General features: G+C 44.1%; 1 protein-coding gene across 1 annotated transcript; it reads right to left on the minus strand.

Moving 5' to 3' along the window:
* Positions 1–6035: 6035 nt before the first annotated feature.
* Positions 6036–12022, minus strand: LOC109280191 (galanin receptor type 1). The gene is made up of 4 exons (XM_019497444.2): positions 10956–12022; positions 9278–9343; positions 6453–6511; positions 6036–6075 (listed from the first exon to the last, which is right to left on the minus strand). Exons 1-4 carry the CDS (start codon positions 11655–11657, stop codon positions 6036–6038), a joined length of 867 nt encoding a protein of 288 aa, XP_019352989.1. The 5' UTR covers positions 11658–12022.
* Between the last annotated feature and the right edge of the window lie 13858 nt (positions 12023–25880).

Here is a 25880-nt window from a genome sequence, read left to right on the forward strand (position 1 = left end):
TCAGTCAGTGACTGGTGGGGGAGGGGTGGGAAGGGTCCCCGCGACCTATTGTGCTGATCGGGAAGCATGAGTGGAGCACCCAGAAGTGCCAACGGTGCTCCCAGAAGTCCCAGTAGCGCTTCTCTTGGCACCCCTACTCCCCAGCTGTCACTTGCAGGGGGGCACTGGCACTCCCGCCTACCCCCCTGCCTGTCATGTAAGCAGGGAGCGCTGGCTGTGAGGGGGTGCACATGCACCCCCGTACACCTCCTATGCGTCGCCACTGGTGACAAGCAGATTTCCAGTGGTGGATATTCATCCAAGTTGTTGCTAGACTTTATGACAGACTGTAACAGGGAACCCTGGCCTGGTACCTGCAGAGCAGCATGGGCCCTTTGAGGGGAGGGGAGGGGAGGGGAAGTCTTTATAACACAGGCAGCCAGCAGAGCAGGGGTTAAGGGACAGCTCAGTAGTCAGTTCAGGTGACTGGGGTGTCACATGACTGGGAGAGGGCTTAGGCCCAAGCTATATAAATCCTGGGCTTAAATCAGTAGAGGAAGACAGCTTAGAGTTGTGGAGCTCCAGACAGCAGCATGGTGGGGCCTCCCTCAGTCTCTAGTGGGACTGGAAGAAAGCAACTCTGCAGGCCTGGGAACAAGGAAGAGTTACCTGGGGCAGAGAGAGAGAGAGACTCATTATGCAGGCAAGTGGCCTTCATTTTATGTCAAGCCTGATGAGGTTTTGGGTGCTTAGCAGAAGGCTGAAGGGTTTTAAGTTACACTGATGGTTTGGGACAAAAGGGGTGGTATGGAGGTCCCATTAGTGTCTAGGGGCATGTGATTGCCTTGAGCCCTGCTGGGGGCAGGCTCAAAGCGGAGCAGGACAAAGTGTGGGGCTGTAGAGCCCAGAGCAGGGCAGAGCATGGGGCAACAGAGCCTGAAGAAGGGCAGAGACACGGGCTAGAGGCCTGGTTCCTGAGAGGGGCAAGACCAGGACTGGGGCCCAAAGGCCAGGTCCAGAACAGTGGGCCTTGGCTATTGAACCAGCCAGAGTAGGAAGGAGGAAGCTAGGTAGGCTGAAACCCCAATAAGGGAAGGAAGGCCTGAAGTGGCCTGGAGACATAGGGACAAGCGTCCCACCTGATTAATGACTCAAAACACCTACAAGGCATGGAGTGTGGTATGGGGGTGGAATGGAGTCATGCAATTAGCCCTTAAGGTGTTGACCCCCGACACCTGGGGATTGTCAGTGTAAGATCAGGGTAGCCTCCTGTACTTTAACAATTTACATCAAGGTGTGGTGGGAAAAAAGAAGGGTGAACTGCCCTGACAACAGCGTGCAAGGGACTTGCTTGGCCTCCAGGGACTTCATGGCCACTCCAGGAGATGGTGCCATTACAGACTTATAATATAATGACCTGTACCACATTCTCCCTTCCTTCTTCAGTGGCACTATAAATATTTTGGTCAACAGTGAAACAACATTGCATTTCTACCTTATTGCTCAAGATCTAGTTCTAAGGGTACATGTTGGGACATAATGAAATAAAAGTATATAGTTCTGAAACTTTTGAGGGAACAGCTGTATGCTTTGTGTTGTACCTGGGAGGGGCAATAAGTTGCATCCCTTGTCATGTGAAGAAAAATGATAAAAGGATATTTAGTGGAAACAACTCTACATCCTTGTATTTAATGCTATAATCTGGTTTGCTATTTTTACTGCATTTACATTTCAGGGTGAAGAAAAAGAACGGTCTGGAAAGCTCTTAGGCTTTCCTTTGAGTCCTATGTAGATACAATTGACTTTAAGATTTCATAGTTGTTCAACTGTATCTTGATTTCAACAGGAAATCCCTCTTTGTACAACTTGGAAGAAAAAACAATAACCTTCATATCTATGTATAACTTTATGCAATATAGATATTATAAGACTCCTCATAAATGTTCTGTAGCAGGAACTCTTACTACCAATGTAATGTTTTAATAGTAACACAATGATTTACACATTGAGCATTTTATACATGACATTACCATTGCTTTTAGTTCCTCTCCCCATAATACGTCTTGTATCATCACTCTCTATTTTGGAAACTTAGAATCATCTGCTTCCTACAAGCCTTTACAAATTACCATGTTCACACTTCTGTCTCAGACACAGCCTTTGCACCATAATTAGGTAATTATGCTGATTTTTCTGCCTAGAAGAGAAGCATGGAGATGCTGTAAAATTGGCTGCTTCGGTTTTTCCTTCTCTTCCCTCCAGGAACTGCAAGGAGGTAAGAGCAGAGTTGAACAGGGGCAGATCATGGTGGGGTGATGCAGTCCTTCTCCACTCTGATTTCTGCTCTACTCAAAGTTTAAAACCAAATGCTCAATAGTAGAAATGGCATTTCCATTCAGGTAGTGCTGAAGGAGTCAAGTAATTCATGACTCATTATGATCTGCCCAGTTCTTGCTAATGGCGTTCTATTCCACAGGTGTTAATGACCATCCCTCTTTTTAATGGTCTTGATATTCCACTAATCCAGCTAGCCTTTCTTAAACAATTTTAGCTGTCTGTTAACTACTCCCGGCGTCTCGTCTCCTATTTCAGAGCCCTGTATATTGTTTTTAGGGCTGTTGTCTTTTTTTTCCTCCAAAATCCTGCATCTGCTCATGGAGTCTAGCAGCAGCTACAGTTTCAGCTTTTGGCTGAGCAGCCAGATCTCTTGACAATTAAGCTGTGAAAGGGTTAAGACTAGCTTCTGCCTGAAGAATGAGTAAGATTAAGAATAGGTTTTTCCCTGCTCTGTGTGGCCATACCTTTGGGGAAAAAATTTTTTTTTTCCTTCTTCATTCTGCTTTACTACACCCCCCATGCACCTTGGTTTGTTTTTTGTGGGGTTTTTTTAGGATGCAAGAAAAAAAAATGGTAGAGTGGGGTGCTGCACATGTTTCCACTCTACTTCAGACATAGATTAAAAAGCTGAGAAGCAGTGAATTCAGGATCAGGAGAAAAGACTCTGGATCAGAGTGAAAGAACAGGAACGATTAACTTTTCAATGGCAGAACAATGTTTGAAGTCACTACTGTTATCATCATCAACAACAACAAGGCAATTCATGAAAGGAAGAAGGTGCCTGAATGCATAGACAGAAGTGGCTATAGAACTGTGTAACATTTCCGCTTACCCAACACTGGGATTTTCTTGAGTCACCACCAGGGTAAGCCTCCCCTCAACTCGCCTGCCACAACTTTCATAACAAAATGAATAGGAGGGGTTCAGTGTTGTTAATACAGAGGTCCCACTTGGGGTACTCATGGATCAGAGAGTGGTTAACAAAGGGGGCTCCACCTCCCCTACACCCCCAGCCACATACCAGCTATTGATGATGTTGAGACAATGGAATATGATGTAGGATTCTGGCTTGATCTGGATTTTGTCCGAGGCTATCCTGATGGTGCTTCCTGGCCTTATTAGGATTGCTAGTTTGCCTCTTGCATACAAGGGGTTAACCTTTGGGTTAAGGCCTGGCTTTAGGTTTGTCCTGGTCCTATCCATCCTTCCAACAAAAATCAAGGAAAAAAAAGAAAGAAAGAAATGAAAAGGTGCCTATTCCCTGGAGGGTTGCCCGTATTAGCCTGCAGTCAACTCTCCCAGCTCCCCAAGGATGCTGGATCAGCTGATTACTTGAGGCTTTGCTCCCTAGCCTCAGATGATGAAGCCTACCTGGCTCCATACAAATTGAGCCCTGAAAGCACACCTTGATGCCTAGGTGTCCCAAATCTGCCTTTGTCTTGGACGTAGCCAGCCCAGAGGCAGACTCTCCTCTCCTTTCCCCAGCACTCCGGGTGTCTTTTAAATTCCCTACAGTGGCACCAGTAGCTATAGTCATCAGCCCAGCGCTGCCTAACTTGACTGACAGCTGGCTTTTAAACAATGGTGGCAGGGCCGTGCATCGTTGCAGCTCTGCTGCTTCCAGCCCAGGAAGTACGTCTTCTGTTTTGTCGGGGGCTTGTTTAGCCTGTCCAGGGTTCTTGGGGTTGCTAGTGGAGTGTCTCAGATCCCTTGCATTACAAACTGTTATTAAAACAATTGAGCTCCCCCTCAATCTGAGAAAAGGCAGGTGGCTAAATACAAGAGATCCAGTAATTTGATCTCTAGTCACTGTTCATCAGAAAGAAGAAATGTCAAGACAGTTAGTTTACTTTATAGTCCTATTAAAAAAAAAAAAAAAATTGTGAGGGGCAAAGATCCAGAGAAAATTAACATAATAGTTACTGATCCATCTTCCTTAGTTTCACATCAGGAAAATTCAACTAGCTGCTCATTACCAAACAGTAAGTGGAATTCCAAAAGAAACAATCTAATTTGTATATACTATTTGTAGAGGATGCACAACTCTGTTTTCAAATCTTGTCCTTTCAAGTCTGTATGACTTCACATGCAGTTCAAATAAGGACAGAAAGATATTGTGTTTCCACATGCTGCCTATCCTGTGGTCTTTGAAGTGAATGATCCAGTTCCATAGTAAGCAACATGTCACGGGGTGGGGTCCCTAGAGACAGCCGTGATGCCCCTAGGGCCCTGTGACCATGCCATCTTTGCCTTGCAGGCACCTTCTAGTCTCACCTGCTATTCTTTGTTGGTTAAGATAGTAGATAGGGAGGTTGCCCTCAAGTTGCTACACAGTCACAGTCCTGAAGGACCCCACTAAACCCTGAAGGTTTTTAGACCCCTTGCTGGGTCCTGTTCCAAGCAAGTACCTTGTGAGACACCACAAGCCTTATGGGCTAGATGCGTGGCTCCAAAACTACTCCTTTACCATGCCCCATGCTCGCAGATGGTATGTAGACATTGTCTCTAGTGATGAGGCCTCTATTTAGTTCAGCCTTTTGTTGTCACTGGACCCTTAGCATCAGTAACTGTGCCCTCTGGTGCTGGAGTCTCTTCACCTGCTGTCGCTGTGCTCTCTGGCACTGGGGTTCTGTACAGTAGTGTGCCCTAATGAGGCTTCCTCCTCCTCCCCAATACCTCCAGCCTGGTCCACTAGATTAAAGAACAACTAAAATATGAGCCCCTGGACTATAACCTAACAATAATAATACCAATGACACTGGAGGCCAAACTCTGCACCTTTTAAGAGGTCCAGTTTCTCCCTCAGCATTGTGCGCCTCCTCTCCCCAGGCACTTTAGGAGCTCCTAGAGCCTGTTAGTCTTACCCACAGCCAGACAGGCAGCCAAGCATGTCCGTGGAGCTTTCATGCATGAACTCCTTCCCCCTTGACTGCTGCCAGAGAACTGACTACCTCCAGCCCCAGGCCTGGGGCTTATATGTGCCAAGGGCCCTGCTTTCTTCTGGGCAGCTGACTGGGTGCAGGTGCAGGCTAATTCTCTCATTAGCTTGCTGCCACAGCAATCTGCACCTGTGGGGTTTCTGCCTGGCTCCTAGGGCCCTCTTTTTCTAGGCAGTTTTTGCCCTTTAAAGGAGCAGGCACACTGTAGTGCCCTGTGACACAGCATTAACATTAAGACCGGCTGAAATGATTTAGGAAAGATCCCATTACTCTCAGAAGTGGGACATATCTATAGGGGGTGAAGCTTGTCCTTCCTGGGCCCTTGCTGCCTATTGGCAAAAGAAATGGATTGATTTGTAAAAGCTCATCTGCCAAGGTGCAGAGAATTCACTAAAGCCAGGGTTCAAATTGACTCTTGTGGGGCTCAGAGGTGCTGGGAGTGGTGACAGTGGCAGAGAGAAGCTGCAGAGAAGCCCAGGCGTAGGCTCTGGGCAGCTGCAGAAAAAAGCACTAGACAGTGACGAGGGGGAGGGACCACTTTCCGCCAGAGCTGAACAGCAGTTTCTGCCTGGCTGCTGAGGGGGTGTGGGGCTCTCATCTCTTATGGGGGCTCAGCCCCCCTGAGCTCTGACTAAAGCGAAATACAGAAGTCAAAAAGCCCAAGGCTGAACCAGTTGTGTTACAGATTTGAACCATTTTCTGATCACTTATACCAGTTTATGTGTAATTTGTGTTCCTACTAAGGGGGAGGCAGATACTGGAAGACAATGCTATTCTTTTTTATGGCTTGTCTACAACTCGCTGTACTCCAAACTCCTTGCTGAGCAAGCAAAATAAAATTAGAATGCAAGGAAAAGCCACATTGAACTAAGACCACTGGTTCCATGCATGGCTTACAAGAGGCCTGGAACATATATCTGGACACTTGCCTTTCCTGGATTATAGTGTTACCAGAGTTTGTTTTATAGGTGGAGATCTTAAGTTTTATATTACTCATTCTAGTATCAGGAACTTGTACTGAGTGTAGTGAACAACATCTTAATTACTGGTTAGAGATCCAATACTATTTCTGAAGATGTAATAAATCCAGAAGAGATCATATAAGAACATCCTGTTAGGAAGACCTTAACTTGATTTTCTTTAATTATTATTCTAAAATGCTTCATGTACTCAGGATAGGTAATACTACAACTATACCTCCGCTGTCTCCTCACAAAGTTGTGTATCTGGTATTGGCCCCTGTAGGTGGGAGATTTCTAAAGAAAAAGTAGATTCAATAGTAACAGTTTGATATTAAAGCACAGAAGACTATTTCAGCACAGTACTTTGAAACAACCCTAATAAGGTTGCTAAAGTTATGACTTCAGGGGAAACATCCATGTCGAAGGATGAAGCATTTGCACTCTTTTTCTATATGTTTAATACTTATCCTATCTTCCCCATCCTTTGTGTTAAGGCACCAGATTTATACAATGATCTTCACTTTGGTTATGTGTAGATAGCAGCAATCAAAATGTACTCTACATAGTGCTAATATTAAAGCACTAGCCACCTGCCTGTCAAGAATGATGATGAGGAGAGCAGGGAGACGGGGAGTAGAGCCCCATGCCCCCCGGGCCTGCTCCCACTTCCCTTCCAATGCTTGGGGTCCAGGCCCATTTCTCCCCCGTGCCCCGCTCCCTGCTGCAGCTCCTTTCTGTCTGCTCCACTGCTGCTGCCTCCATCCCCTGTGTCCCCACCATCATGGTGGTGCGTTGCCACCTGTCCAAACGCTTCTTCATACTCTTATTGGTTGTTTGTCAGTATCTATACACAGAGTTGAGTACCAATTTTGTTTAACTTTAAAAGTTTCAACATTTATGCCTGGTGTATCTGATCCTACTGCACTGAAGACAGTGTTTTGCTACTGCATACAAGATTAAATCCTAAATCCATATTTAACTGAGGGAAACAGAAGGAAATGTGATTGTTAGAAGGAAACTATCCAAATGTATTATTCTCCAAAGTAATTGCAAGCAATCCAATTTATTATTACAGACTATTTAAGAAGGGTTAATCCTGAAATTGGGTTGGCAAAATAGCATCTGATGAAACAAACTGCTGCTTATGAAAGTTTACAGACTGACTAAATCAGAGATTCATAAAAGTCCACATCTATCTTGTCTTCTGCTGGAAAGACTCCAGTCAACCGAGGTTTAAAGCTATTAAATGTGTGCAGAACTAAACTGTGAGATCATAAGTAAAGAGGATATTTGAGAGAACAGTTCTCAAACACAGACCTCATGTGGACTGAAGGACTCTGGATAAACAAGAGAGTGAGTGCAAGCATTTTATTGATGAACCTGTGAAAACTGAAGTTTTCTCAATGCCTAGAGCTACCTTTTAATCTGGGTATGCTTTCCTGCCTACATGCTGAGGTGCTGAAACGTTACAGGAATACTATAGTACAAAGGATTCAAAGGTCAGTTCAACAAGCTCAAGTGTAGAGACTACCACTTTCTGTAGTTCAGTTACAAGGCTATTTTATACAGTATAACATCATAAATCCAGCATACTTGGAACTGAGCACTGTCTCTAGTGGGTTATGGAACAGAGAAAATCCCACACAACTTACTGATTCGTTTGATGCACTGGCTGGGGAAATTTTTAGCTACTTGCACGATTTCACAATGATTGCACACTTAATTCATACAACACAATTTTATTTTAAATGTCTTTGCTATGCATATAACACTGCTTAGCTTTAAGAAATACCACAAACATTAAGAACACAATAACTACATACATCAGAAACAATGCTCCAAATGCACTTCTTTAAAACAATTACAATTACAACTAAAAGTTAAATTTGAATCAATACTATTATTTTCATAATATACTTACAATCCTAGACTTCTGAGAAGCCAAACACCTAGATATGCTTTCATTCCTCAGTAGTACAATTTAATGGGCTGGCCTCAGTAATACGGTTCAATGGGCTTGCCTCAGCAGTACGGTTCAATGGGCTCACCTCAATACTGATAGGACTAAGTCCTCTTCCTTCAGTCCCTTTCGGGTGCTCCGTGGCTTCAGCGTGAACTAAGAGATTCGTGTTCATGGAGAGGGTGGTTCAGGTGATCAGTCTGATCCGGCCTACACTTGCTATTCTTCCTTCGTTGTTCTGCAAGTGAGGTTACCTCCAAATTGGGACAGTAGGTTACAGTTTTTATTGAGTGAGTTGCTGTCTTGGGCCCCTCCTACCCAAACCTGTCACTACTCCCAAATTTGGGCTTGGATCTTTCTTAACAGATTTCTGCTGGGTTCAGTTTCTTTTGTTGAATTTAGTTACTTTGGGGAATTTCCCTACCACTGCAGTGACCTTTCTTTCCAATCTTTTCAACGGCTCCTAGGGTTTGATTTCTCGGAATGTGGGATGTTTGCTTAAGGGTCATTTTTAGGTTAACCTTGTTAAAGGCCTCTAAAGATAAAATTCAAGAGTTAAGACTGAGCAAAGCCCAAACTTTCCGCACGTAGGCCAAAACAATGGCCTAGATAAGAAGATGAATCTTGTCTTCTTCCTAAACTGGCTAATGGGCAACTATTACAAACATTCAAACTATTACATTCAATATGACAAGCACCTGCCAGAAACTTGAAAATTTCAGTTTTTTTAAACCGGAGCAGCAGCTGGCCACGGAGCTGCATGCAAGCTTCCCCCTCCATGTCCGGGGGAGCAGAGGGGGAAGCTTAAAAAGGTGCCAGTATTTTGAGAATTCTGGATTTTGGAGATCTGGATTTATGAAATTATATTGTACTAAGGAAACTTAATCATTGTAATTTAAAACATGACTTCCTTGCCATGATTAAACTTTTAACAGAACTCAGCAGGCATGCCATTATAAATAAAAGCTCCTCCAAAATGCAAATGAAACGTGAGATAACTATTAGCCATTTTAAAGAACTATCATATGTATTGTATTATAATAATGCATGCTACCAGTCAGGTAGATGAGTCATTGCATTTATAAACTTAAATATTTTACCTTTTTCTTTGATCTCTCCGATTTCTTAGAAATGTTTTTTACTTTTGTATGAAGATGATATAAAACCTAAAAACAACAAAAAAAAAAGTTTGCATATGAACTTGCAGTTTACATACACAGTTAAGAAAGAAAAAGAATCAGTTTACAAAGTTAAGATTTCAATGAAAATCAGCTTCAATTTTTTGTTAAATACATATTGAAATTTTTAACTCCAGTGTTTACACTGGTTTCTTGTGAATCATTTCTTGTGGAGAAAATTATTGAGCATGGATGCTGCGTGCCTCCAGAGGCTGGGGGTGCACAGCAAGCTCCCGCAGGTGGCAGCAACAAGTAGGGAGCTCCCAGAGGTGGCTGCAGTGCTGTCCCGCAGACACCGCCGGCAGTGCCCATGGCAATTGCGGGCCGCCTGCAGATGCCGCTGGCAGTGTTGAGGGGAAGAGGGTGGCCAGTGGTGACCGCTTGCAGGTGCCACTGGCAGTGTCAACAGCGTCTTTTCACAAGGGGTTCACCGCCACAGCCAGGGGGTGCATGTGGATTCACGTGCACGCCCTACACATCACCAATGATACTGAGTGTTCATTAGAAAGTACTTACTCTAATAAAGAATCCAATTGAAAGCATGTTGAATTCTTTTGGTGACCTTAGATCAGCTCTTTGAAGATTACATTTGCATTTCTATTATGGCTGGTACTCTAAAGTCATTTCTGCATACTGTCAGAGTAGGACACTTGCTGCATTACCACTTATTGCACATTTTGAAGTAGTAATTTTGACTTCCAGATTGGATAGCTAGACTCCTTTCACAATATTGGTAGCAGAATTGGGAGTCATGGAAAATAAATGTGAGAATTTCTATTTAGTGTTCTAATGACATTTAGATTAACCTTCCAAAATACAATTACAGCACCTTTATAATCGGGCAGCTACTATTCTCTGGCCATTGGCACTAGGAAATGAAACTACCTAGATTGATTAATTAAAGAAAATCCATTTATTAAATGTGGTTCGCATGCCACTTGCTAATATGCTCAGTGTGGGAACCTAGCAGAAGAGAAACTAGCATCAATCTGAAATGCCTCCAGGGGAATCCAAGCACTTCATTGAAAGATGTTTCCTCATCACACACAAACACAAGGGCAGAGGTTAGCAATTTCAGTATATAAAAAACCCCCCAAAACATACATACTTTGTAATAGCTTCTATTTCTACTTTAAAGCCTCTTTCTAAAAATTATATATATATTTAAAATTGTTACAATGGTATAGAATTCACTTAATCTTGCAGGGACATCAACTTATAAACCGACTTGAATTGGTACCTAAAAATATTGTAGTTTAAGAAAAAAGTCTGTTTAACCTTTACATTCAACAATGCTTGTATCCTCTGTGTAGCCATCTCTTTGTGTATATCACCCAGTAACAAGGACAGAAATATTTACTAAAAACATAAAGTAATTGTAAAGCATAAATCAGTAAGAGATTTAGGTAAGTGAGAAGTTCCCATCAATCCTGAAAGTCTGAGAGGAAATAGTTGGAAATCTTTTACACTACCACCTTGCTCGCTCACTCCCTTCACTTTAGTTCTTCCCACCCTGTTGTAGAACTGGTGGATTCAGGTAAAAAATAACTTGGGAATGTTTCAGACCATCACCCACAGTCCTGCTTAGCCCTTTACCCACCTTGGCATAACAGCAGGTGATGAGCACCAGGGGCAGTAGGTACCCCACCACCAGGATGGCAACCTTGTAGGTCTGCTTAGCAGCTGAACCATCAGACCAGTGTTCCCAGCAGAAAGAGCTGTTGGGTGCCTTCTCATGGCCACTCATGAGGGCCTGGTGCTGGGCAACAGGGATGGCAATGAGCAGCGACAGCAGCCAGATGACTCCGACACCCATGACAGCATTGCGCTTGCTGCGGATGCAGAGGGAGCGCTTTGCGTGCACCACAGCAATGTACCTGTCCACAGACATGGCTACCAGAGTGAAGATGCTGACCAGCATGGTGGTCATGGCCAGGTAGTGAACCCACTTACAAAAGAAGGCACCGAAGACCCACTCAGGTAGGGAGTAGATTGTGGCTTGGAAGGGGACACAGAAGAGCAGGAATGAGAAGTCCGCAATGCTCAGGTTGAGAATGAAGATGTTGGTGGCACTCCGTGAAGGGCGTCCCCTGGTCCGGATGTGTCCCAGCACTACCAGGACCAAGGTGTTTCCTACCATGCCTAACAGAAATATCACACCAAAGAGAACAGGAACAATCACCACCTCTGGGCCACCTCCAGTCACTCCTGGCCAGCAATGTGGGGAGCCTGTCTGGTTAGCCCCATCACTACACTCACTGGTGTTAGTGTCAAGAGAGAGCACAATTTCCTCCTTCTCCATGGAGCCAGGGTGTGCAGAAGGGAGGGACTGGCTTCTGGGGGTACTTGCTAGTTGGACAGGGCTGGTTTCTTCTTTTGGGGTCCCAAGTGGTGGAAAGTCTGTGGTCTTCTGTCAGGGAAATCTCTTCTCTGGGTGGTTGTCCAAGCTCCTGGAGGCTTTATCCACAGATACTTTCTCCAGGTCATCAATGCAGGTTTCTCCAGGTGCTCTCCAAGGGCTTCTTAGAGGTTCTGTCCAGGCCACCTACACCAGATCCTTTTTGCTATTAATGCTACTTCATGGTTGTCAGTGCCAGCAGCTGCCAGCTCTGGTGCAGTCCTGGAAGGAATCGGTGGATGGAATATGTGCTAGAGGTGCTGTGGTTGAAGCTGTGCTTAGAGCACAGACTGAGCTGCTCCAGCTCATCTCTGTTCTGCTCCTCCTCCTTTTCCACCCACTTATTTACAGATCTGTGTCACCCCCTCCCCTTCCCCCAGCTGCAGCCAGAGCACTGGTGCTAAGTTAGGATGACTGCTATTGAAGACCTGAGCCCTTTAGAGAAGAAACCCCTGCTCTCCTTTGTTCAGCAGGCATGCACCTAAGGAAGGGGAGCTGATTTAAAGGAACAGGTATAACAGCAGTTACATGGGGAAGAAATGGCAGGGCACTCCAAGAAAGAGATCTGAAAGCACCTGCTGCATGGACAGAGAAGCAGGGGGGTTAGCTGCAAAATGATCTAGCCAGAGGTTTTATAGTTATCTTTTTTTTTGCTTGGATTTTTAAGCAAAGCCTTTAAATTGCACATTAAAAACTGAAACAAAACAATCATCCCAGAGTTAGCTGATGCTAATGCACAAAAATTCTGCACCCAAATGTGTCCTGGCAGAAGGGTACTGCAGAATACCACATCCAGCACCTGGCTCCTGCCAGTTCTTGGATGCCTCTCCAAATATTTAGTGCCTAGGTAGTGAACAAGTCTACTTGCACCTAATATAAGTAATTATAACCTCACTCTAACAGCACTGACACTGGTGCTTGAGCCCTCCCACCCACCCAAAAATCACTGCATCCAGTAGTATCTAGTTGAGCTTTGTGAAGCTTTGGGTGCTGATTTGATTTGAATGAGATTCAGTCGGATTCGGTGGCCAAATCTCTGAATCTGAATTGAATCAGGAGACCAGTTAAAAGGTCTGAATTGATTTGAAGCTCTCCAAATTGATTTGGAGAGATGAGGAGATTCAGGTAGTCCCCACTCACTGCAGCAGGGAGCTGGACCCAGACTCCATGCTGGCATCTAGGGGGTGGTTGAGGGGAGGCTGGAGGAGGGGAGAGGGAACCATGGGGGGACCCCTGCCAGGCCCCATCCCCTGCCTTCTCTCCCAGTGCCCCCACTCACTGGCTGTTGTCAGGTGTGTGTGTGGGGGGGTGATTCCCGCTGCCTTATGCTGCATGGGGGGGCTCTGCCATGAGCCCTATGACCCCTGTCCGCTCTCCCAGCCCTACCCTATGGCTGCCTTGCCTGGCCCCAGCTCCCAGTTCTTTAAAAAAAAAAAATGTTTAAAAAGCCCTGCACTCACTGGCTGGTGCAGAGGCCTTGGGGCACTGGGGGCTCATGGCAGAGCCCCTATGCAGCATGGGGCAGTGGGGATCACCCCCCCCCCCCACCTGGCAGGAGCCGGTGAGGCTGGGCTTTTTTTATTTATTTATTTATTTTAAATCCCCAGCTCCAGGCTCTTTTGTGGGGAGGGAAGCCCACCACTCATTGGTTGCTGCCAGACAGGGAGGTTGATTCCCCACTGCCCCACACTGCATGGGGGGTTCTGTCATGAGCCCTCATCCCGTGCCCACTCTCTGAGTCCCAGATCCTGTATCTGATTTTTTTATTTTTTTTTTTAAGCGCCGGGAGCTGGGGTCAGGTGGGGCAGTCATTGATGGGGCTTGGAGAGCAGGCAGGGGATGGAGCTGATTCGGAGATGCGGCTGAATCTCTGAATCGGATTCAGCTGAATGGGTTCAGGACAGTGATTCAAATCAATTAATCGAATCACTGTCCCCTGAATTGGCTGTATCTGAATCCAAAGCAAATACTAGCCGCTTTGCACAGGCCTAGTATCTAGCTTTATGAGAACACCAGTCACATGTAGAAGTCCCCTTCACAGTAAAATGGATCTGCATGTCATCTTGCCACAAGAGCAAGTATTAGGGCTTCATCTGCTTTTCACCAGAGTTGAAGGTAGGTGTATTCAAATGGGACCTGAACTGGGCCCTTCAGCCTCTGAGATATGCTTCTGCAATTTAAAACGGACTTGCCTTGCTCACTTGTTTCTGGTAAGTCCCTAAACACTAACTTGTAATGTAACTAGAGGTGGCAAGGGGTGCTCTAGCCTGGGATCACAGTACGGTGGCCTCCTTGGAAGGTCCATGCCACAGGGGGTCTCAAGAGCCAGTGTGTGTGGGATGGTGGTGGTGGTGGAAGTATCTCTCTTGAGCCCCTGGTCAACTGCTTCAGCTAGAATTGTAATAACCACATGCCACAGCAGTAGCAGGAAGGATGTTTTAAGTCTCTGGAGTAAGATAATCCCCTCCCATCAAAGCTGGGCACAATATTCTCCCTACCTCCTCCACTTTGTCCCACGTACCAAAATAGTCAGCTCTGCCTCTGTCATGAGGTGGGATACTTGATACCCTAACAATGAAATAGTTCCTTCCCTTTGTCTTTCTGGTCAATTAGTAGTTAACCCAAGGATACTCAAGGTCACTCAGACCCAGAACTTTATTCTGAATGCTAATGGAAACTGCCCCTGATCAGGATTAAGTTTTCCTGGAGAAAACAAGTCAGAGAAGCAAATTTCAACACAACATGGCTACAGCAGAGGATCAACTGCTAACACTGACAGCCTTGGATAGCCCTGATTGGATTCAGGGTGCACTTAGAATTAAAGAAGTGCTGGGGCTAATGTGATTACTGGGATCTGAAAAGTAGTTTACAATCCAATTTGTAGGTTGATAGGGTAAGCTCCTGAGCTGTAAATGAATGAAAACAGCCAAGAAGCTATTGCATTTAACACAGGTGAGTTACTGAATGAATTATTAAATGAAGGACTCCCACCCTAAGCAATGGGTACTAAAACATGATTATTAACTGTACAACAAAAGGAAGCAAATATTTAGCAGAGGATTAATACCTTCTCAATACCAATATTTATTTATATACAATTCAGATATTTTCTTGTATGAAGAGAAGCTAATTTAGTGTACAAGTTTTGCAATCACTTCTTAAGAACTGGGCACCTGTCATAAAAGATATTATAAGGCAAAAGAAAGTAGCTCATCCTAGTGGATTTAGATTTTTAAAACGTTGTTCATTCTAATTTCAGGTTGCTGGATTGGTGGGCCTTTTCTTTATTTGAGGAATAACTGCAGACTATGCCAGGATATTTTTAATGAGAGTCTTCTGTCTGAGTTCTCCCCTTGTACATCACAGTAACTGGGCAGGTTGCACTTCTGTCCCCTTGCAGCAAGTGCCTATCCTAGGGCTGGTCATGATGCCCTCTAGTAAATGCTCAGCCCTTGTCAACTTGTGACTCTCCTTGGGCAATCTTCCCTTTTCTGGCTTAAAGAAAAGGGAGACTGCCCCAGGGCTTTCCAAACCTGGTCTCACTGTTATGATCACAGGTGTCCATGGTCATTGCTTTAAGGGTTAATTAAGTGGGCTTCATCTCCAGTACCACTCCCATGCCTGCAGAAGATATGGTGAGTGACATATACCCTTCCTGGGCTATGGGCTCCCAGCCCCAGTCCTTGCTCCTCCTGGGCTCCTTGGCCCCCTCGGTCTCCGTTTGTGGTCCCTGACCTTCAGTCTCCCTAGACCCTGGCCCTGCTCCCAGGCCATTTGAGACCTTGGGTCTCTTTTGGCCCTGCTGATGCTCATCCGTCTTGGTGCTCCAGAATTCTGGGTGCTCTGGCCCTGCTGACCCACGCCCCGCTGTAAGCTCATCTGTTTGGCTAGGAGCCCAGCTGCCAGGAGCTCCTCTGTCTCTGGCTCCTGCTTATATGCCTCAAACCTGGCCTCCTTCTGGCAGGTGACTCTCTCATCCACCCTCCTCACCACCTGCAGGCTGCTTCTCAGGCAGCCTCTCTTCTTAAAGTGACATGCACACCAAGTGCCCTGTCATACCCCTCCTTCCTGTATTTATCCTTATTTTATAGCTCTGACATTTGTAGGCTGGGCCCTGGGCTATGCTACCTGCAAGTCAACTGTTCTTATCCTGCAGATCCAATTGATGTTGGGCATCTACCACCAGTGATAAGTAGCAATCAGCCAGCCATCTTTAAGGAAAAGTAATGTTTATTGCAAGAGTAGGAACAGTTTTCAAGGCAACAGCCAAATGATCCAGGCATGGTGAATGGTTTTAATGAAGTTGGGGGTCAGAGACATTTGACTACAGCACCCTGAAACAAGCCTAGAAGTCCTTTCTCCTCAGACCAAATTCCCAGCACTTTTGCATCCTCCCATGTATGACTGGCTCCCATTCTGGGGGGTAGCATTTCTCAAAGAGCTGCAGAAATTCTACCCCCTAAGAGATCCACCCTATTTCCCCCTGACTTTTTCTATTAACAGCTCAATTCACAGCAAGATTTATTGGTCCTACTAAACACATCTTGATATGTATATTTGAGCACCATCTACTGGCATCTACTTACCTATGAGAGAGATTGCATTTTCCTGCAAGTCTTCCCTCCCTCCCAATTTTGTTAGGCCCTCAAAACCCCAAAGATCAGTTTAAGCCAGAAATTTTGAAAATTCAGAGTTCTTATTTTCCTTTTAATGTAGTTAAGCTTCATTTTTCCACATTTTCTTCTAAAATGAGTAGACAAGAAGCTTTCTACTTTGTGGAACTTCTGCCTCTTTGCTTGAGGAAAACAAGTTGTGTGACTCAGGTGTCAACTTTTACTTCCCTGAAACCTCTTGATAGGAACACAACTTTCTCTCAGATGACAAGCCTCCTAGCTACTGGATTATGCTTTTAGTTTTGCCATTAGAAAGGACTAGTGAATATTAAAATTATTACCTAGTTTCCAGAACCAGCAGACCCCTGCCAGGTATCTAATTAGAGATAATAACCCTTGAAGTAAGATACTCTCTGGCATCATGCACTAGGGAAGAGTTATGAAGCATAGTGCACTAGACTTCTAATTTCTGTTTTCTGCCACTTAAGGCTTGACCCTGAGTGAATGTCTCTGCATTTAGGATGTCATTTGCTTAATTTTTAATTTTTTTCTTTAAGAAAAAAAAGGTGGGGGGAGGGTCTGTTTCATATTGATTGTTTTCTTCTTACAGCTGAGACTCCTAGATTTTTGGAGAGAGCTAAGATGAGGCTTAATGAAAAAAATTTACAAAATTGTAATAGTGTATTGTCACTGCCCTCACTGCAGATTAATTATATTATATTTATACTAAGTTTTGAGATCTTTAATTCTCACGGTTTTTTGAAATTACTTCCATTTGTGGTATGGTACTGGAGTGCCCAGAACTGTATTGTTTAGTCTTACAGCCTGAACTGTCCTGATGCTTTTACAAATCAACATTTTAGCCTTTTTTCCTTATCCACTACCACAAGATTCCCTGCACATGATCAAGTTTAGTTTATCTTTAACCTTTCAAAGGAACTGCTTTATTCCAGTGCATATCTTTCTAATATATATCCAATTCCTACCTTTTAATAATTTCTCCAATAATTGATTCATTAGTTTTGAAATGGAAAGATATTGGAAATGTATAAGTGAATAACTTCTGGTTTTCTTCTTTCTCTTGGGCCAAATCCAAACATGCTGACATCAGTGAAGGCTAAGGGAAATCGTCATCCATGACCTTTTTTGTGGAATTTTGTTCCACAAAATTTCACAAGGAGAAACTAGGAATCTAGTTTCCTCAGGTGATTTTTTTTTTCCCCTTACTTTTGGTTAGTTTTATGGTAATAGTTTAAAGTAGTGGTGCTCAACCTGTTTTTGCCTGGCAGAGAAGATAGGCAGTACGCTGTCCATCCACAGACCAGATCTGGCTGGTGGTCCCAATCTGGCACCTGGGTTAGGTTCAGCAGGCACTATCTGGCCACATGGAGGTGGGTGAGAGTCAGCCCAGCCCCAACCTGGCTGTGCAGGAAAAGGGGGCTTGATCTGGCCCTGATGCAGCTGTAAGAGAGGGGGGAAGAGGGTGAGGTAGGGAAGGAGGCACAGCCTAGCTCCAACAAACCATGTAGGACTTGGGGCTTGGGAATTTGGCAGGGGAAGGTGACCATATTAGTTGCCATCACCCCCACTGCCAAAATTCCTGACCCATTGGGAGCCCTATGGGCCAGATGTGATGGCTGTGTAGGCCTCATTTGGCCCATGTGCCTGAGATTGAGCACTCCTGGTTTAAAGGTAAATGCATGAAAGGATACCATATAAGCGTGAGGGTCTTTAGAATCTTTTAATCCTCATGCCACGTAGCTGAGGTGTGCAATTATACTGATGAGACAAAGGTCACAAAAATTTTAAATTTTCATAACTTATCTCCAAAAAAGTGTAAAAAATTAGTACAATTGTTTACTAAATAATTATTAAATAATTAATAGTATTATATATAATTATTACATAATCCATTTACTCAATTACAAGATAAGATAACCCTGAATGAAGACAACCTCCCAATGATTAGATTCTATATGTGGAAAATCTTATAAACTTGTTACCATTTTCCAGGTATGGAATCTAATTATTGAATGTTTACCTTGAATTTGCCCCCTCCCACTGCTACAGCAAGGAAAATAAATCTGAGGGAGTCAGGAATCCCTTCTGTCCCATTCCCTCTTGTCCTCCAGTTTCTTTCCCCTGCAGCCTCTTCCCCCATTTACTGCCAAACCCTGCACTCCCAGAGTAAGGGGAAATAAGGGGTAAATCTGAAAACACTGACACTGAAATAAACATACCTGTAGCAATTTACATGTGGACAAATTACTATGGGTACCCAGAGATTTCATTCATATAGGACCAATACATTTTACTTTTTTTTGCTAATTGCAGCAAGTTTGGTACCAGTACTCCATAAACATGCACTTTAGCAGCACTTCTGTGTTTTACTTATACATAGTACAAACTATACATGATATTAATCCAAAGACAAAAGGCTCATGTTTTAGTGCAGTTCATTGGGCTGGGCCCCAGCAGAATCATCAGCGTTTCAAGCTCAGCACTGCTCAGTAGTCCTGCGTGAGTAGGCAGCTATTCGATCAGGCTTCGGATCTGGCTGTGTCAGATGCCAGGAATCTGATCTGGAGCTCCGGACTGGGTTCCTGCTTTGATCCAGCTGAAGTGGCTCCTGCAGTTTTCACTCCCTTGTGTTGTAACACATAGATGTGACACAAATTTTCTTTCAAGAATTTGGGGTGCAGTTTCCACCAAACCCCTCCACCAATCTTCTTGAAGCTTGGCAGACTTCATGTTCTCAGCAGAGGCTACCACCCCTGCAAATTTAATTGAAATCAGACAAAAAACAACAAAGTTATAGATATTTAATTGATTCCCCATTATATCCTATGGCCAGATCTCTGAAGCGGCTCCGAATGACTTTGGAAAGCCTAACGAAGCCAAAGCTTTGATCCAGACATGCTGCTTCAGACACCGAAGCGTCCAAAGCTTCTCTGGATCTGAAGCATGGTCCAAACCCTCGCACAACCCTACTGCTCAGTATGTGTGTGCATACTTCAGATATCCACCACAAAGGATCCATGTGCTAATTATGGCCACTACCATATATCTTATTCAGATGGACTGCACTAATCTGTCCTGGTAGAAGGGTCCCATCTGCATATCAACCCTAGCCTAGTACCTCCAGGCCTGGTGCCAGTTTCCTGTGGAGGGAACACCCTCCCTCTCATTTCTTAAAGGCCAAAAACAAAAAGGTCCCCATCAATATGTTTGTCTAATACAGGCCATATGTCTTACATCTATTGTAACAGGGCACCTGAGGTGATGACTGTTACTAGAGAGAATAAAATTTATCTGCACTAGAGCTGCAGCAGGAAAGGCACAGCAGTATGGAGCACCAGAAGTCCAGGTGTTCCTAATGAAGTTCCACCTGGGCCACAGTGGGAAAATGCGTGGAATCCAAGCTGAGTGGATTGACTTCCAGGGGAGGAGCTGAAACATAAAATGGGGCAGGGGGCTGAAAGGAAGCTCCCAGACAGTGGACAGCTGGAGCCACAGGGGCTGTGCAGACCAGCAGAGCAGAGCCCTGAGATGGTGGATGTCTGGAACCCAGATGCAGCCCAGAGGACACAAGTACCTATTGGGGGCAGTGGATTCATCCTCAGCAGGGAAGAATGCAGCTGCCTGGGTGAGCAGAAACTTGTTGCATGGTTCCTCCTGCATGAAGAAGAGACAGGAGGAGCTGGTTCATGGGCAGAGAGAAAGGAGGTGATTCTCTTCCACTGCCAAGGGAGCCCAGAAAAGCTAGGCTCCATAAGGGGGTTCAGGGCTCTGGCATATGTTTACATTGAGAGAGACAGGCGGGCGCTAGGACCCTGAAGAGGCAAGGGCTACCAAGTACAGCCACTGCTGACCTGCGAGCTGCTTAGCAGAGACAATCTGAGGGGCTGTGAAGTGAACAGCTTGAAGAGGAGAGCCTACTGAGAAGTATAAAGCCAGGTATAGGTGGCAGAGGCTGGCTAGTTAAAGGGATAACTGGAAGAGGGTTAGCAGGACCAACCCAAAGAAGAGGGAGAGTCCCAGAGAGGCATGTATGCTTGGAACATCACAGTTGTGGGAAAGACAGGGTGTAGGGGTTGGGGGAGTCCTATGAAGAGACCCACAGTCATGACCCTGACATGTATTAAGAAGTTCACCTCCCAAGCTGTCTTCCTTCTACTTCTATCTATTTTCCATCAAGGCATGGTAGGTGAGTGCAGAAGGATGACACAACCATCATCCAGAGAAAGACACCAGGGGTAGCAGCATGACTATCATAGCCATGCTCAGTGTTAGCCTCACTTAATCAATGTCATAGTTGGTTTCCATTACTTAGCACATGCTGCTTTTGGCAGTAGTTCAATGACAGACAATGTATTTAATGAGGTTTCTTTGTATATGAATATAAGACAAGGGGCTTCTTTCATACTGACTGGAAGGAAAAACCTCATCTTATATTTAAGTAAATATCTTATTAGGTCAGAGTTCATAATGCCATCTCTGATTACACCAGGATATCTCACAATGCGTTTAAGTTGGCAGGCCCAGATGAGCTCCATCCGAGGGTACTGAAGGCACTGGCTGACGTCATTGCACAGCCACTGGCAGGAATATTTGAACACTCATGGTACATGGGCCAGGTCCTGGAGGACTGGAAAAGGGCCAATGTGGTCCCCATTTTCAAGAAGGGGAGGAAGGAGGACCCGGGCAACTATAGGCCAGTCAGTCTCACCTGCATCCTTGGCAAAGTCTTTGAAAAAATTATCAAGGCTCATATTTGTGAGAGCCCGGCAGGAAAAATTATGCTGAGGGGAAACCAGCATGGGTTCCTAGTAGGTACATCATGCCTGACTAATCTAGTCTCTTTTTATGACCAGGTTACAAAACACCTGGACACAGGAGTAGGGGTTGACATCGTTTACTTAGACTTCAGGAAGGTCTTTGATACGGTATCCCACACTGTACTGGTGAACAAGTTAAGAGGTTGTGACTTGGATGACTACACAGTCCAGTGGGTGGCAAATTGGCTAGAGGTCACACCCAGAGAGTCGTAGTGGATGGGTCGGTATCGACCTGGAAGGGTGTGGGCAGTGGGGTTCCGCAGGGCTCAGTCCTTGGACCGATACTCTTCAATGTCTTCATCAGCGACTTGGACGAGGGAGTGAAATGTACTCTGTCCAAGTTTGCGGATGACACAAAACTGTGGGGAGAAGTGGACACACTGGAGGGCAGGGAACAACTACAATCAGACCTGGACAGGTTGAACATATGGGCGGAAAACAACAGAACGCAATTCAACAAGGAGAAATGCAAAGTGCTGCACCTAGGGAGGAAAAATGTCCAGCATACCTACTGCCTAGGGAATGACCTGCTGGATAGCACAGAAGTGGAAAGGGATCTTGGAGTCGTAGTGGACTCCAAGATGAACAAGTTGGCAGTGTGACGAAGCCATCAGAAAAGCCAATGGCACTTTATCGTGCGTCAGCAGATGCATGACGAATAGATCCACGGAGGTGATACTTCCCCTCTATCGGGCGCTGGTCAGACCGCAGTTGGAATACTGCGTGCAATATTGGGCGCCAAACTTCAAGAGGGATGTGGATAACCTGGAGAGGGTCCAGAGAAGGGCCACTCGTATGGTTAGGGGCCTACAGACCAAGCCCTACGAGGAGAGACTAGAGAAACTGGACCTTTTCAGCCTCCGCAAGAGAAGGTTGAGAGGTGACCTTGTGGCTGCCTATAAGTTCATCATGGGGGCACAGAAGGGAATTGATGAGGTTTTACTCACCAAGGCACCCCTGGGGGTTACAAGAAATAATGGCCACAAGCTAGCAGAGAGCAGATTTAGACTGGACATTAGGAAGAACTTCTTCACAGTTGGAGTGGCCAAAGTCTGGAATGGGCTCCCAAGGGAGGTGGTGCTCTCCCCTACCCTGGGGGTCTTCAAGAGGAGGTTAGATAAGCATCTAGCTGGGGTTATCTAAACCCAGCACTCTTCCTTGCCTAGCGGGGGGTCGGACTCAATGATCTATTGAGGTCCCTTCCAACCCTAACATCTATGAATAAAAACAAGCTTCAATTTTCAACAACTTTTGTTCAATGCTAACTGATTGCTATGCAAGGAAAGGAGGCCCATTAACTCAAGTCATTGTTACATTTCTGGGTCTTTTGTAACTTAAGACTTGCTATTGAAAACTGCCTATATTCACTATTTAGGTTTCATAGGCCATGAGTGATTCAAATTTGGATTTCTCATAGTCACTACTTGTACTATTCAAAAGAAATATGGGTTTTAGCACTTGGAACTTCTAAGATATTTTTGCCCTACGTTGTTTTGCTGCCTTGTTACTGCCTGACATCTAGATTGTGAGCTCTTTTGGGAAGAGTCAATATTTAGATTGTGTCTAGCACCATGGGGCCTTGATATTTTGAGGTATGAACCTCTAACCGATACAGTATCACAGTACTGAGTTACAAAATAGATTTGCCAATAAAGTCAAAATACAAACTAAGACATCTACTTTTCACATGGTTAAAGAACGACTCTGTATTTGTTTGCTCTTATTAGAGTTGTCTGAGGCCTTTTCCCTCAATTTATGAAGTTGTTTCATTGCATAGAGATTCATAAGTAGCCAACATTTGGATGCAATTCCAGGAAAACTCCTGTGACTGTGCAATTGTTATCTCTTTGTATTAGCTTTAATGCAACAATCTGCATGATAATAAAGGGGTGTGGAGCAGGACGTCTTTTCGTAGAAGAAAATTGCAGTCCTAACAAACTGTGCCTAGTAAAGCTAAGATGGTGCATCTTAAAGGCATATTAATTCTCATGTTCTTCTACCAAAAGCAGATGGTCTTGAATTCATCTACATAATCAGTCAAGATTAAATGTTACCTTGTTTCTTATTCTTAAGAAAAGCGTAAACCTTGAAACAAATGAGCCTATTAAGCTTGTCAATAGTCTTTGAGTTTTATTAATTTTAACAGCATGGAGTTGATAAACTACACCTCATATATCAACATCTGCCCGCTGCAAGTCAAGATAAGTAACTCCATTCTTCTTAGTGATCGTTCAGCATTATTTAAGCTCATTTCAATCAAAGAAGGTAACTTATGAGCTGAACTCTGATCTTATATCCAAGTTACAACTGGCTGGGTGAAATGGACATAAGTATATTCCAAATTCTATCCTACTTTAACTGCACTAGCAGAATTCAGTTAATAATTTACTAAGTGATTCCCTTTAATGTGAGTTTGTTAAAAAACTACAGGTTACATGTCTGCTTTCATAACTTACTCGTGGAAGTTTATTTTTAGGCAGCGTATTCAATGACATAATTGATCTATTCCCTGGTTTTGAGTCAGGCATGAGGCTTCCTACAAGAGAACATGCCACAAATATCTAATTAGTATTTTAGGGAGAAAAGAAGGAACTTCAGAGTTAGAACATTGTACGTCATCCCGTGTTCATGTGTTTCTGAAACTATTACTCAGGAGCTCAGCAGTCAAAAACTAACTTTCTTTTTTGATCAGAGAACACAATTTGATCAAAGTCTACCAGAGTGGAATATAAATAGCTCACCAGAGCTAAAGATTGTCTTCAAGTCCTACTTTGAAGATGAAATACTTTAAAGTTTTAGACTTAAGATTTAGCAAATGAAGGAACAAAATCTTTTTGGCTAGGAACAGAGGTTATACACAAACTGGTTTAAGTGATCAGAGACTGGTTTAAACCTGTAAGAGAACAGAAGTTCAGTACTCACAAACTGCTTTCAAAATGGCAATTGCAGGATCAGCCACGGGTGAAGCCCCCTGAGCAGTGAGATCGGTTGTGCCCCCTCCCTACAGTTGGCAGGCAGGACTGGTCACGGGGGGCATGTGGCCCCTCTATTAAGGCGGCACCAGTTGCCCATGTATCAGACATATCTGATTTAGGTCAAATTGTTTTATGGAATTTCTGCCCCAGATCCCTTCCTGGTTCAAGTTAACTCACTTCCAGGTTCGCTGCCGAGCACGCTGGAGATCCCTCCCCTGCATGCTTCTGTGGGACACTCCATACACCCCAGCACCGCAGCAATCACAAGCCATACTGCTACCTCAAGGTCTGTAGAAAAAAAACTTTTAAAAGTTGTGCCTGTGTCTGAATTGCTGATTCACTGAATCAGCATCAAATCATCAAATTCAGATTCAGCTGAATCTAATCAGGGACAGTGATCCAAATCAACAGATTGAATCACTGTCCCTGATTCGGGCTGAATCTGAATCCAAACTGAATAGGGCCCATTTCGCACAGCCCTAGTGAATAGCATATCTTGGTTCGAAGAGAGATCAAACAGACACGGGACTATTATACACAACAGTTTGGGATATAACTTCTTCAGAATGACTGGGGAGGGTATGACGGAATGGATCTCTTCAGTTGCATTCTGTTTTTAGTACTCTTCCTTTAAATTATCTGCTACTCACCAATGCTTGTTGCAGATATTGGGCTAGGTAGATCCTTCATTTGACCTAGACAGGCAGTTTTTGTTTTCTTATATTCAGAATGGAAATTAGGACATGGATAAGAGCAAATTTGCTGAAGCTCAACTCAGATGAGACTGAGGTGTTGGTGGAATAGAGGAAATAGCTAGAGAAAAGAAAGTAACCATGTCTCTTTTAAAGGATATCTTCACTATGAGCTATTGCTGTTTGCATTTTAAGCTTATTTTTGATCCCCAAATCCTGTTGAACTGAATAAATATGCCAGTGTATAATAACCAAGCAGTTAATTTGTTTTACAGCCAATAGAAATCCACTGCCCAGAAGAGTTTACAATTTAAAGTAATCGGAGTAGGAAGGAAAACTGAACCACAGATAGGTGAAGTGATTGCCTGAAGTGATACAGTTGTTCTTGGCAGAACCCAGAACCTGAATTTGACTCGGCTGCTTTCCCTATCTGCTATACAACAGCATCTCCCTAAAGCATGTGAATTTCAGCACTTTACAAAGCATCAAAGGGCATTTAAAATAAAATGTGGGAATCATATCAAAGAGCTGTCTGTAGACTCTTTGGAGAAAAATCAAAGTAGTACTTTTCTTTATTGGAAAATAATTTGAACAGTGGAATGAGATGCAATGTCTTATTTGGCAGGAGCAGCTAGAGGGTGTAATGATATTGTAAATCTTAGGTGTTTGACCTGAAATCCACTTTGTACAATTAATATTATATTAGTTCTCATTGCAAGCACTTCACTCAGATACCTTTTATAAATGTGTTTATGCTTCAGAAATGAAAAACGACTTAGTGGATGAATATGGTAATTGTCCATATGCATTCAACAAAGCAAGAGGACAACTTAACTTCCTAGGCAGGAGAATAAAGAAGTGAAAGATTATGTAGAAGTCACCTGATAGTGGATCAACAAAAAAACAAAACCAAACCAAACACCTTTGGCTGGAAACTAACTGCAACTGTATATATTCATCCTGCAGAGTGATCCAGGCTATTAATTTAGAAAATAAGCTCCTTGAGGCA

Source organism: Alligator mississippiensis, chromosome 10, assembly GCF_030867095.1.
Source record: "Alligator mississippiensis isolate rAllMis1 chromosome 10, rAllMis1, whole genome shotgun sequence".
NCBI classification, from domain to species: Eukaryota; Metazoa; Chordata; order Crocodylia; family Alligatoridae; genus Alligator; species Alligator mississippiensis.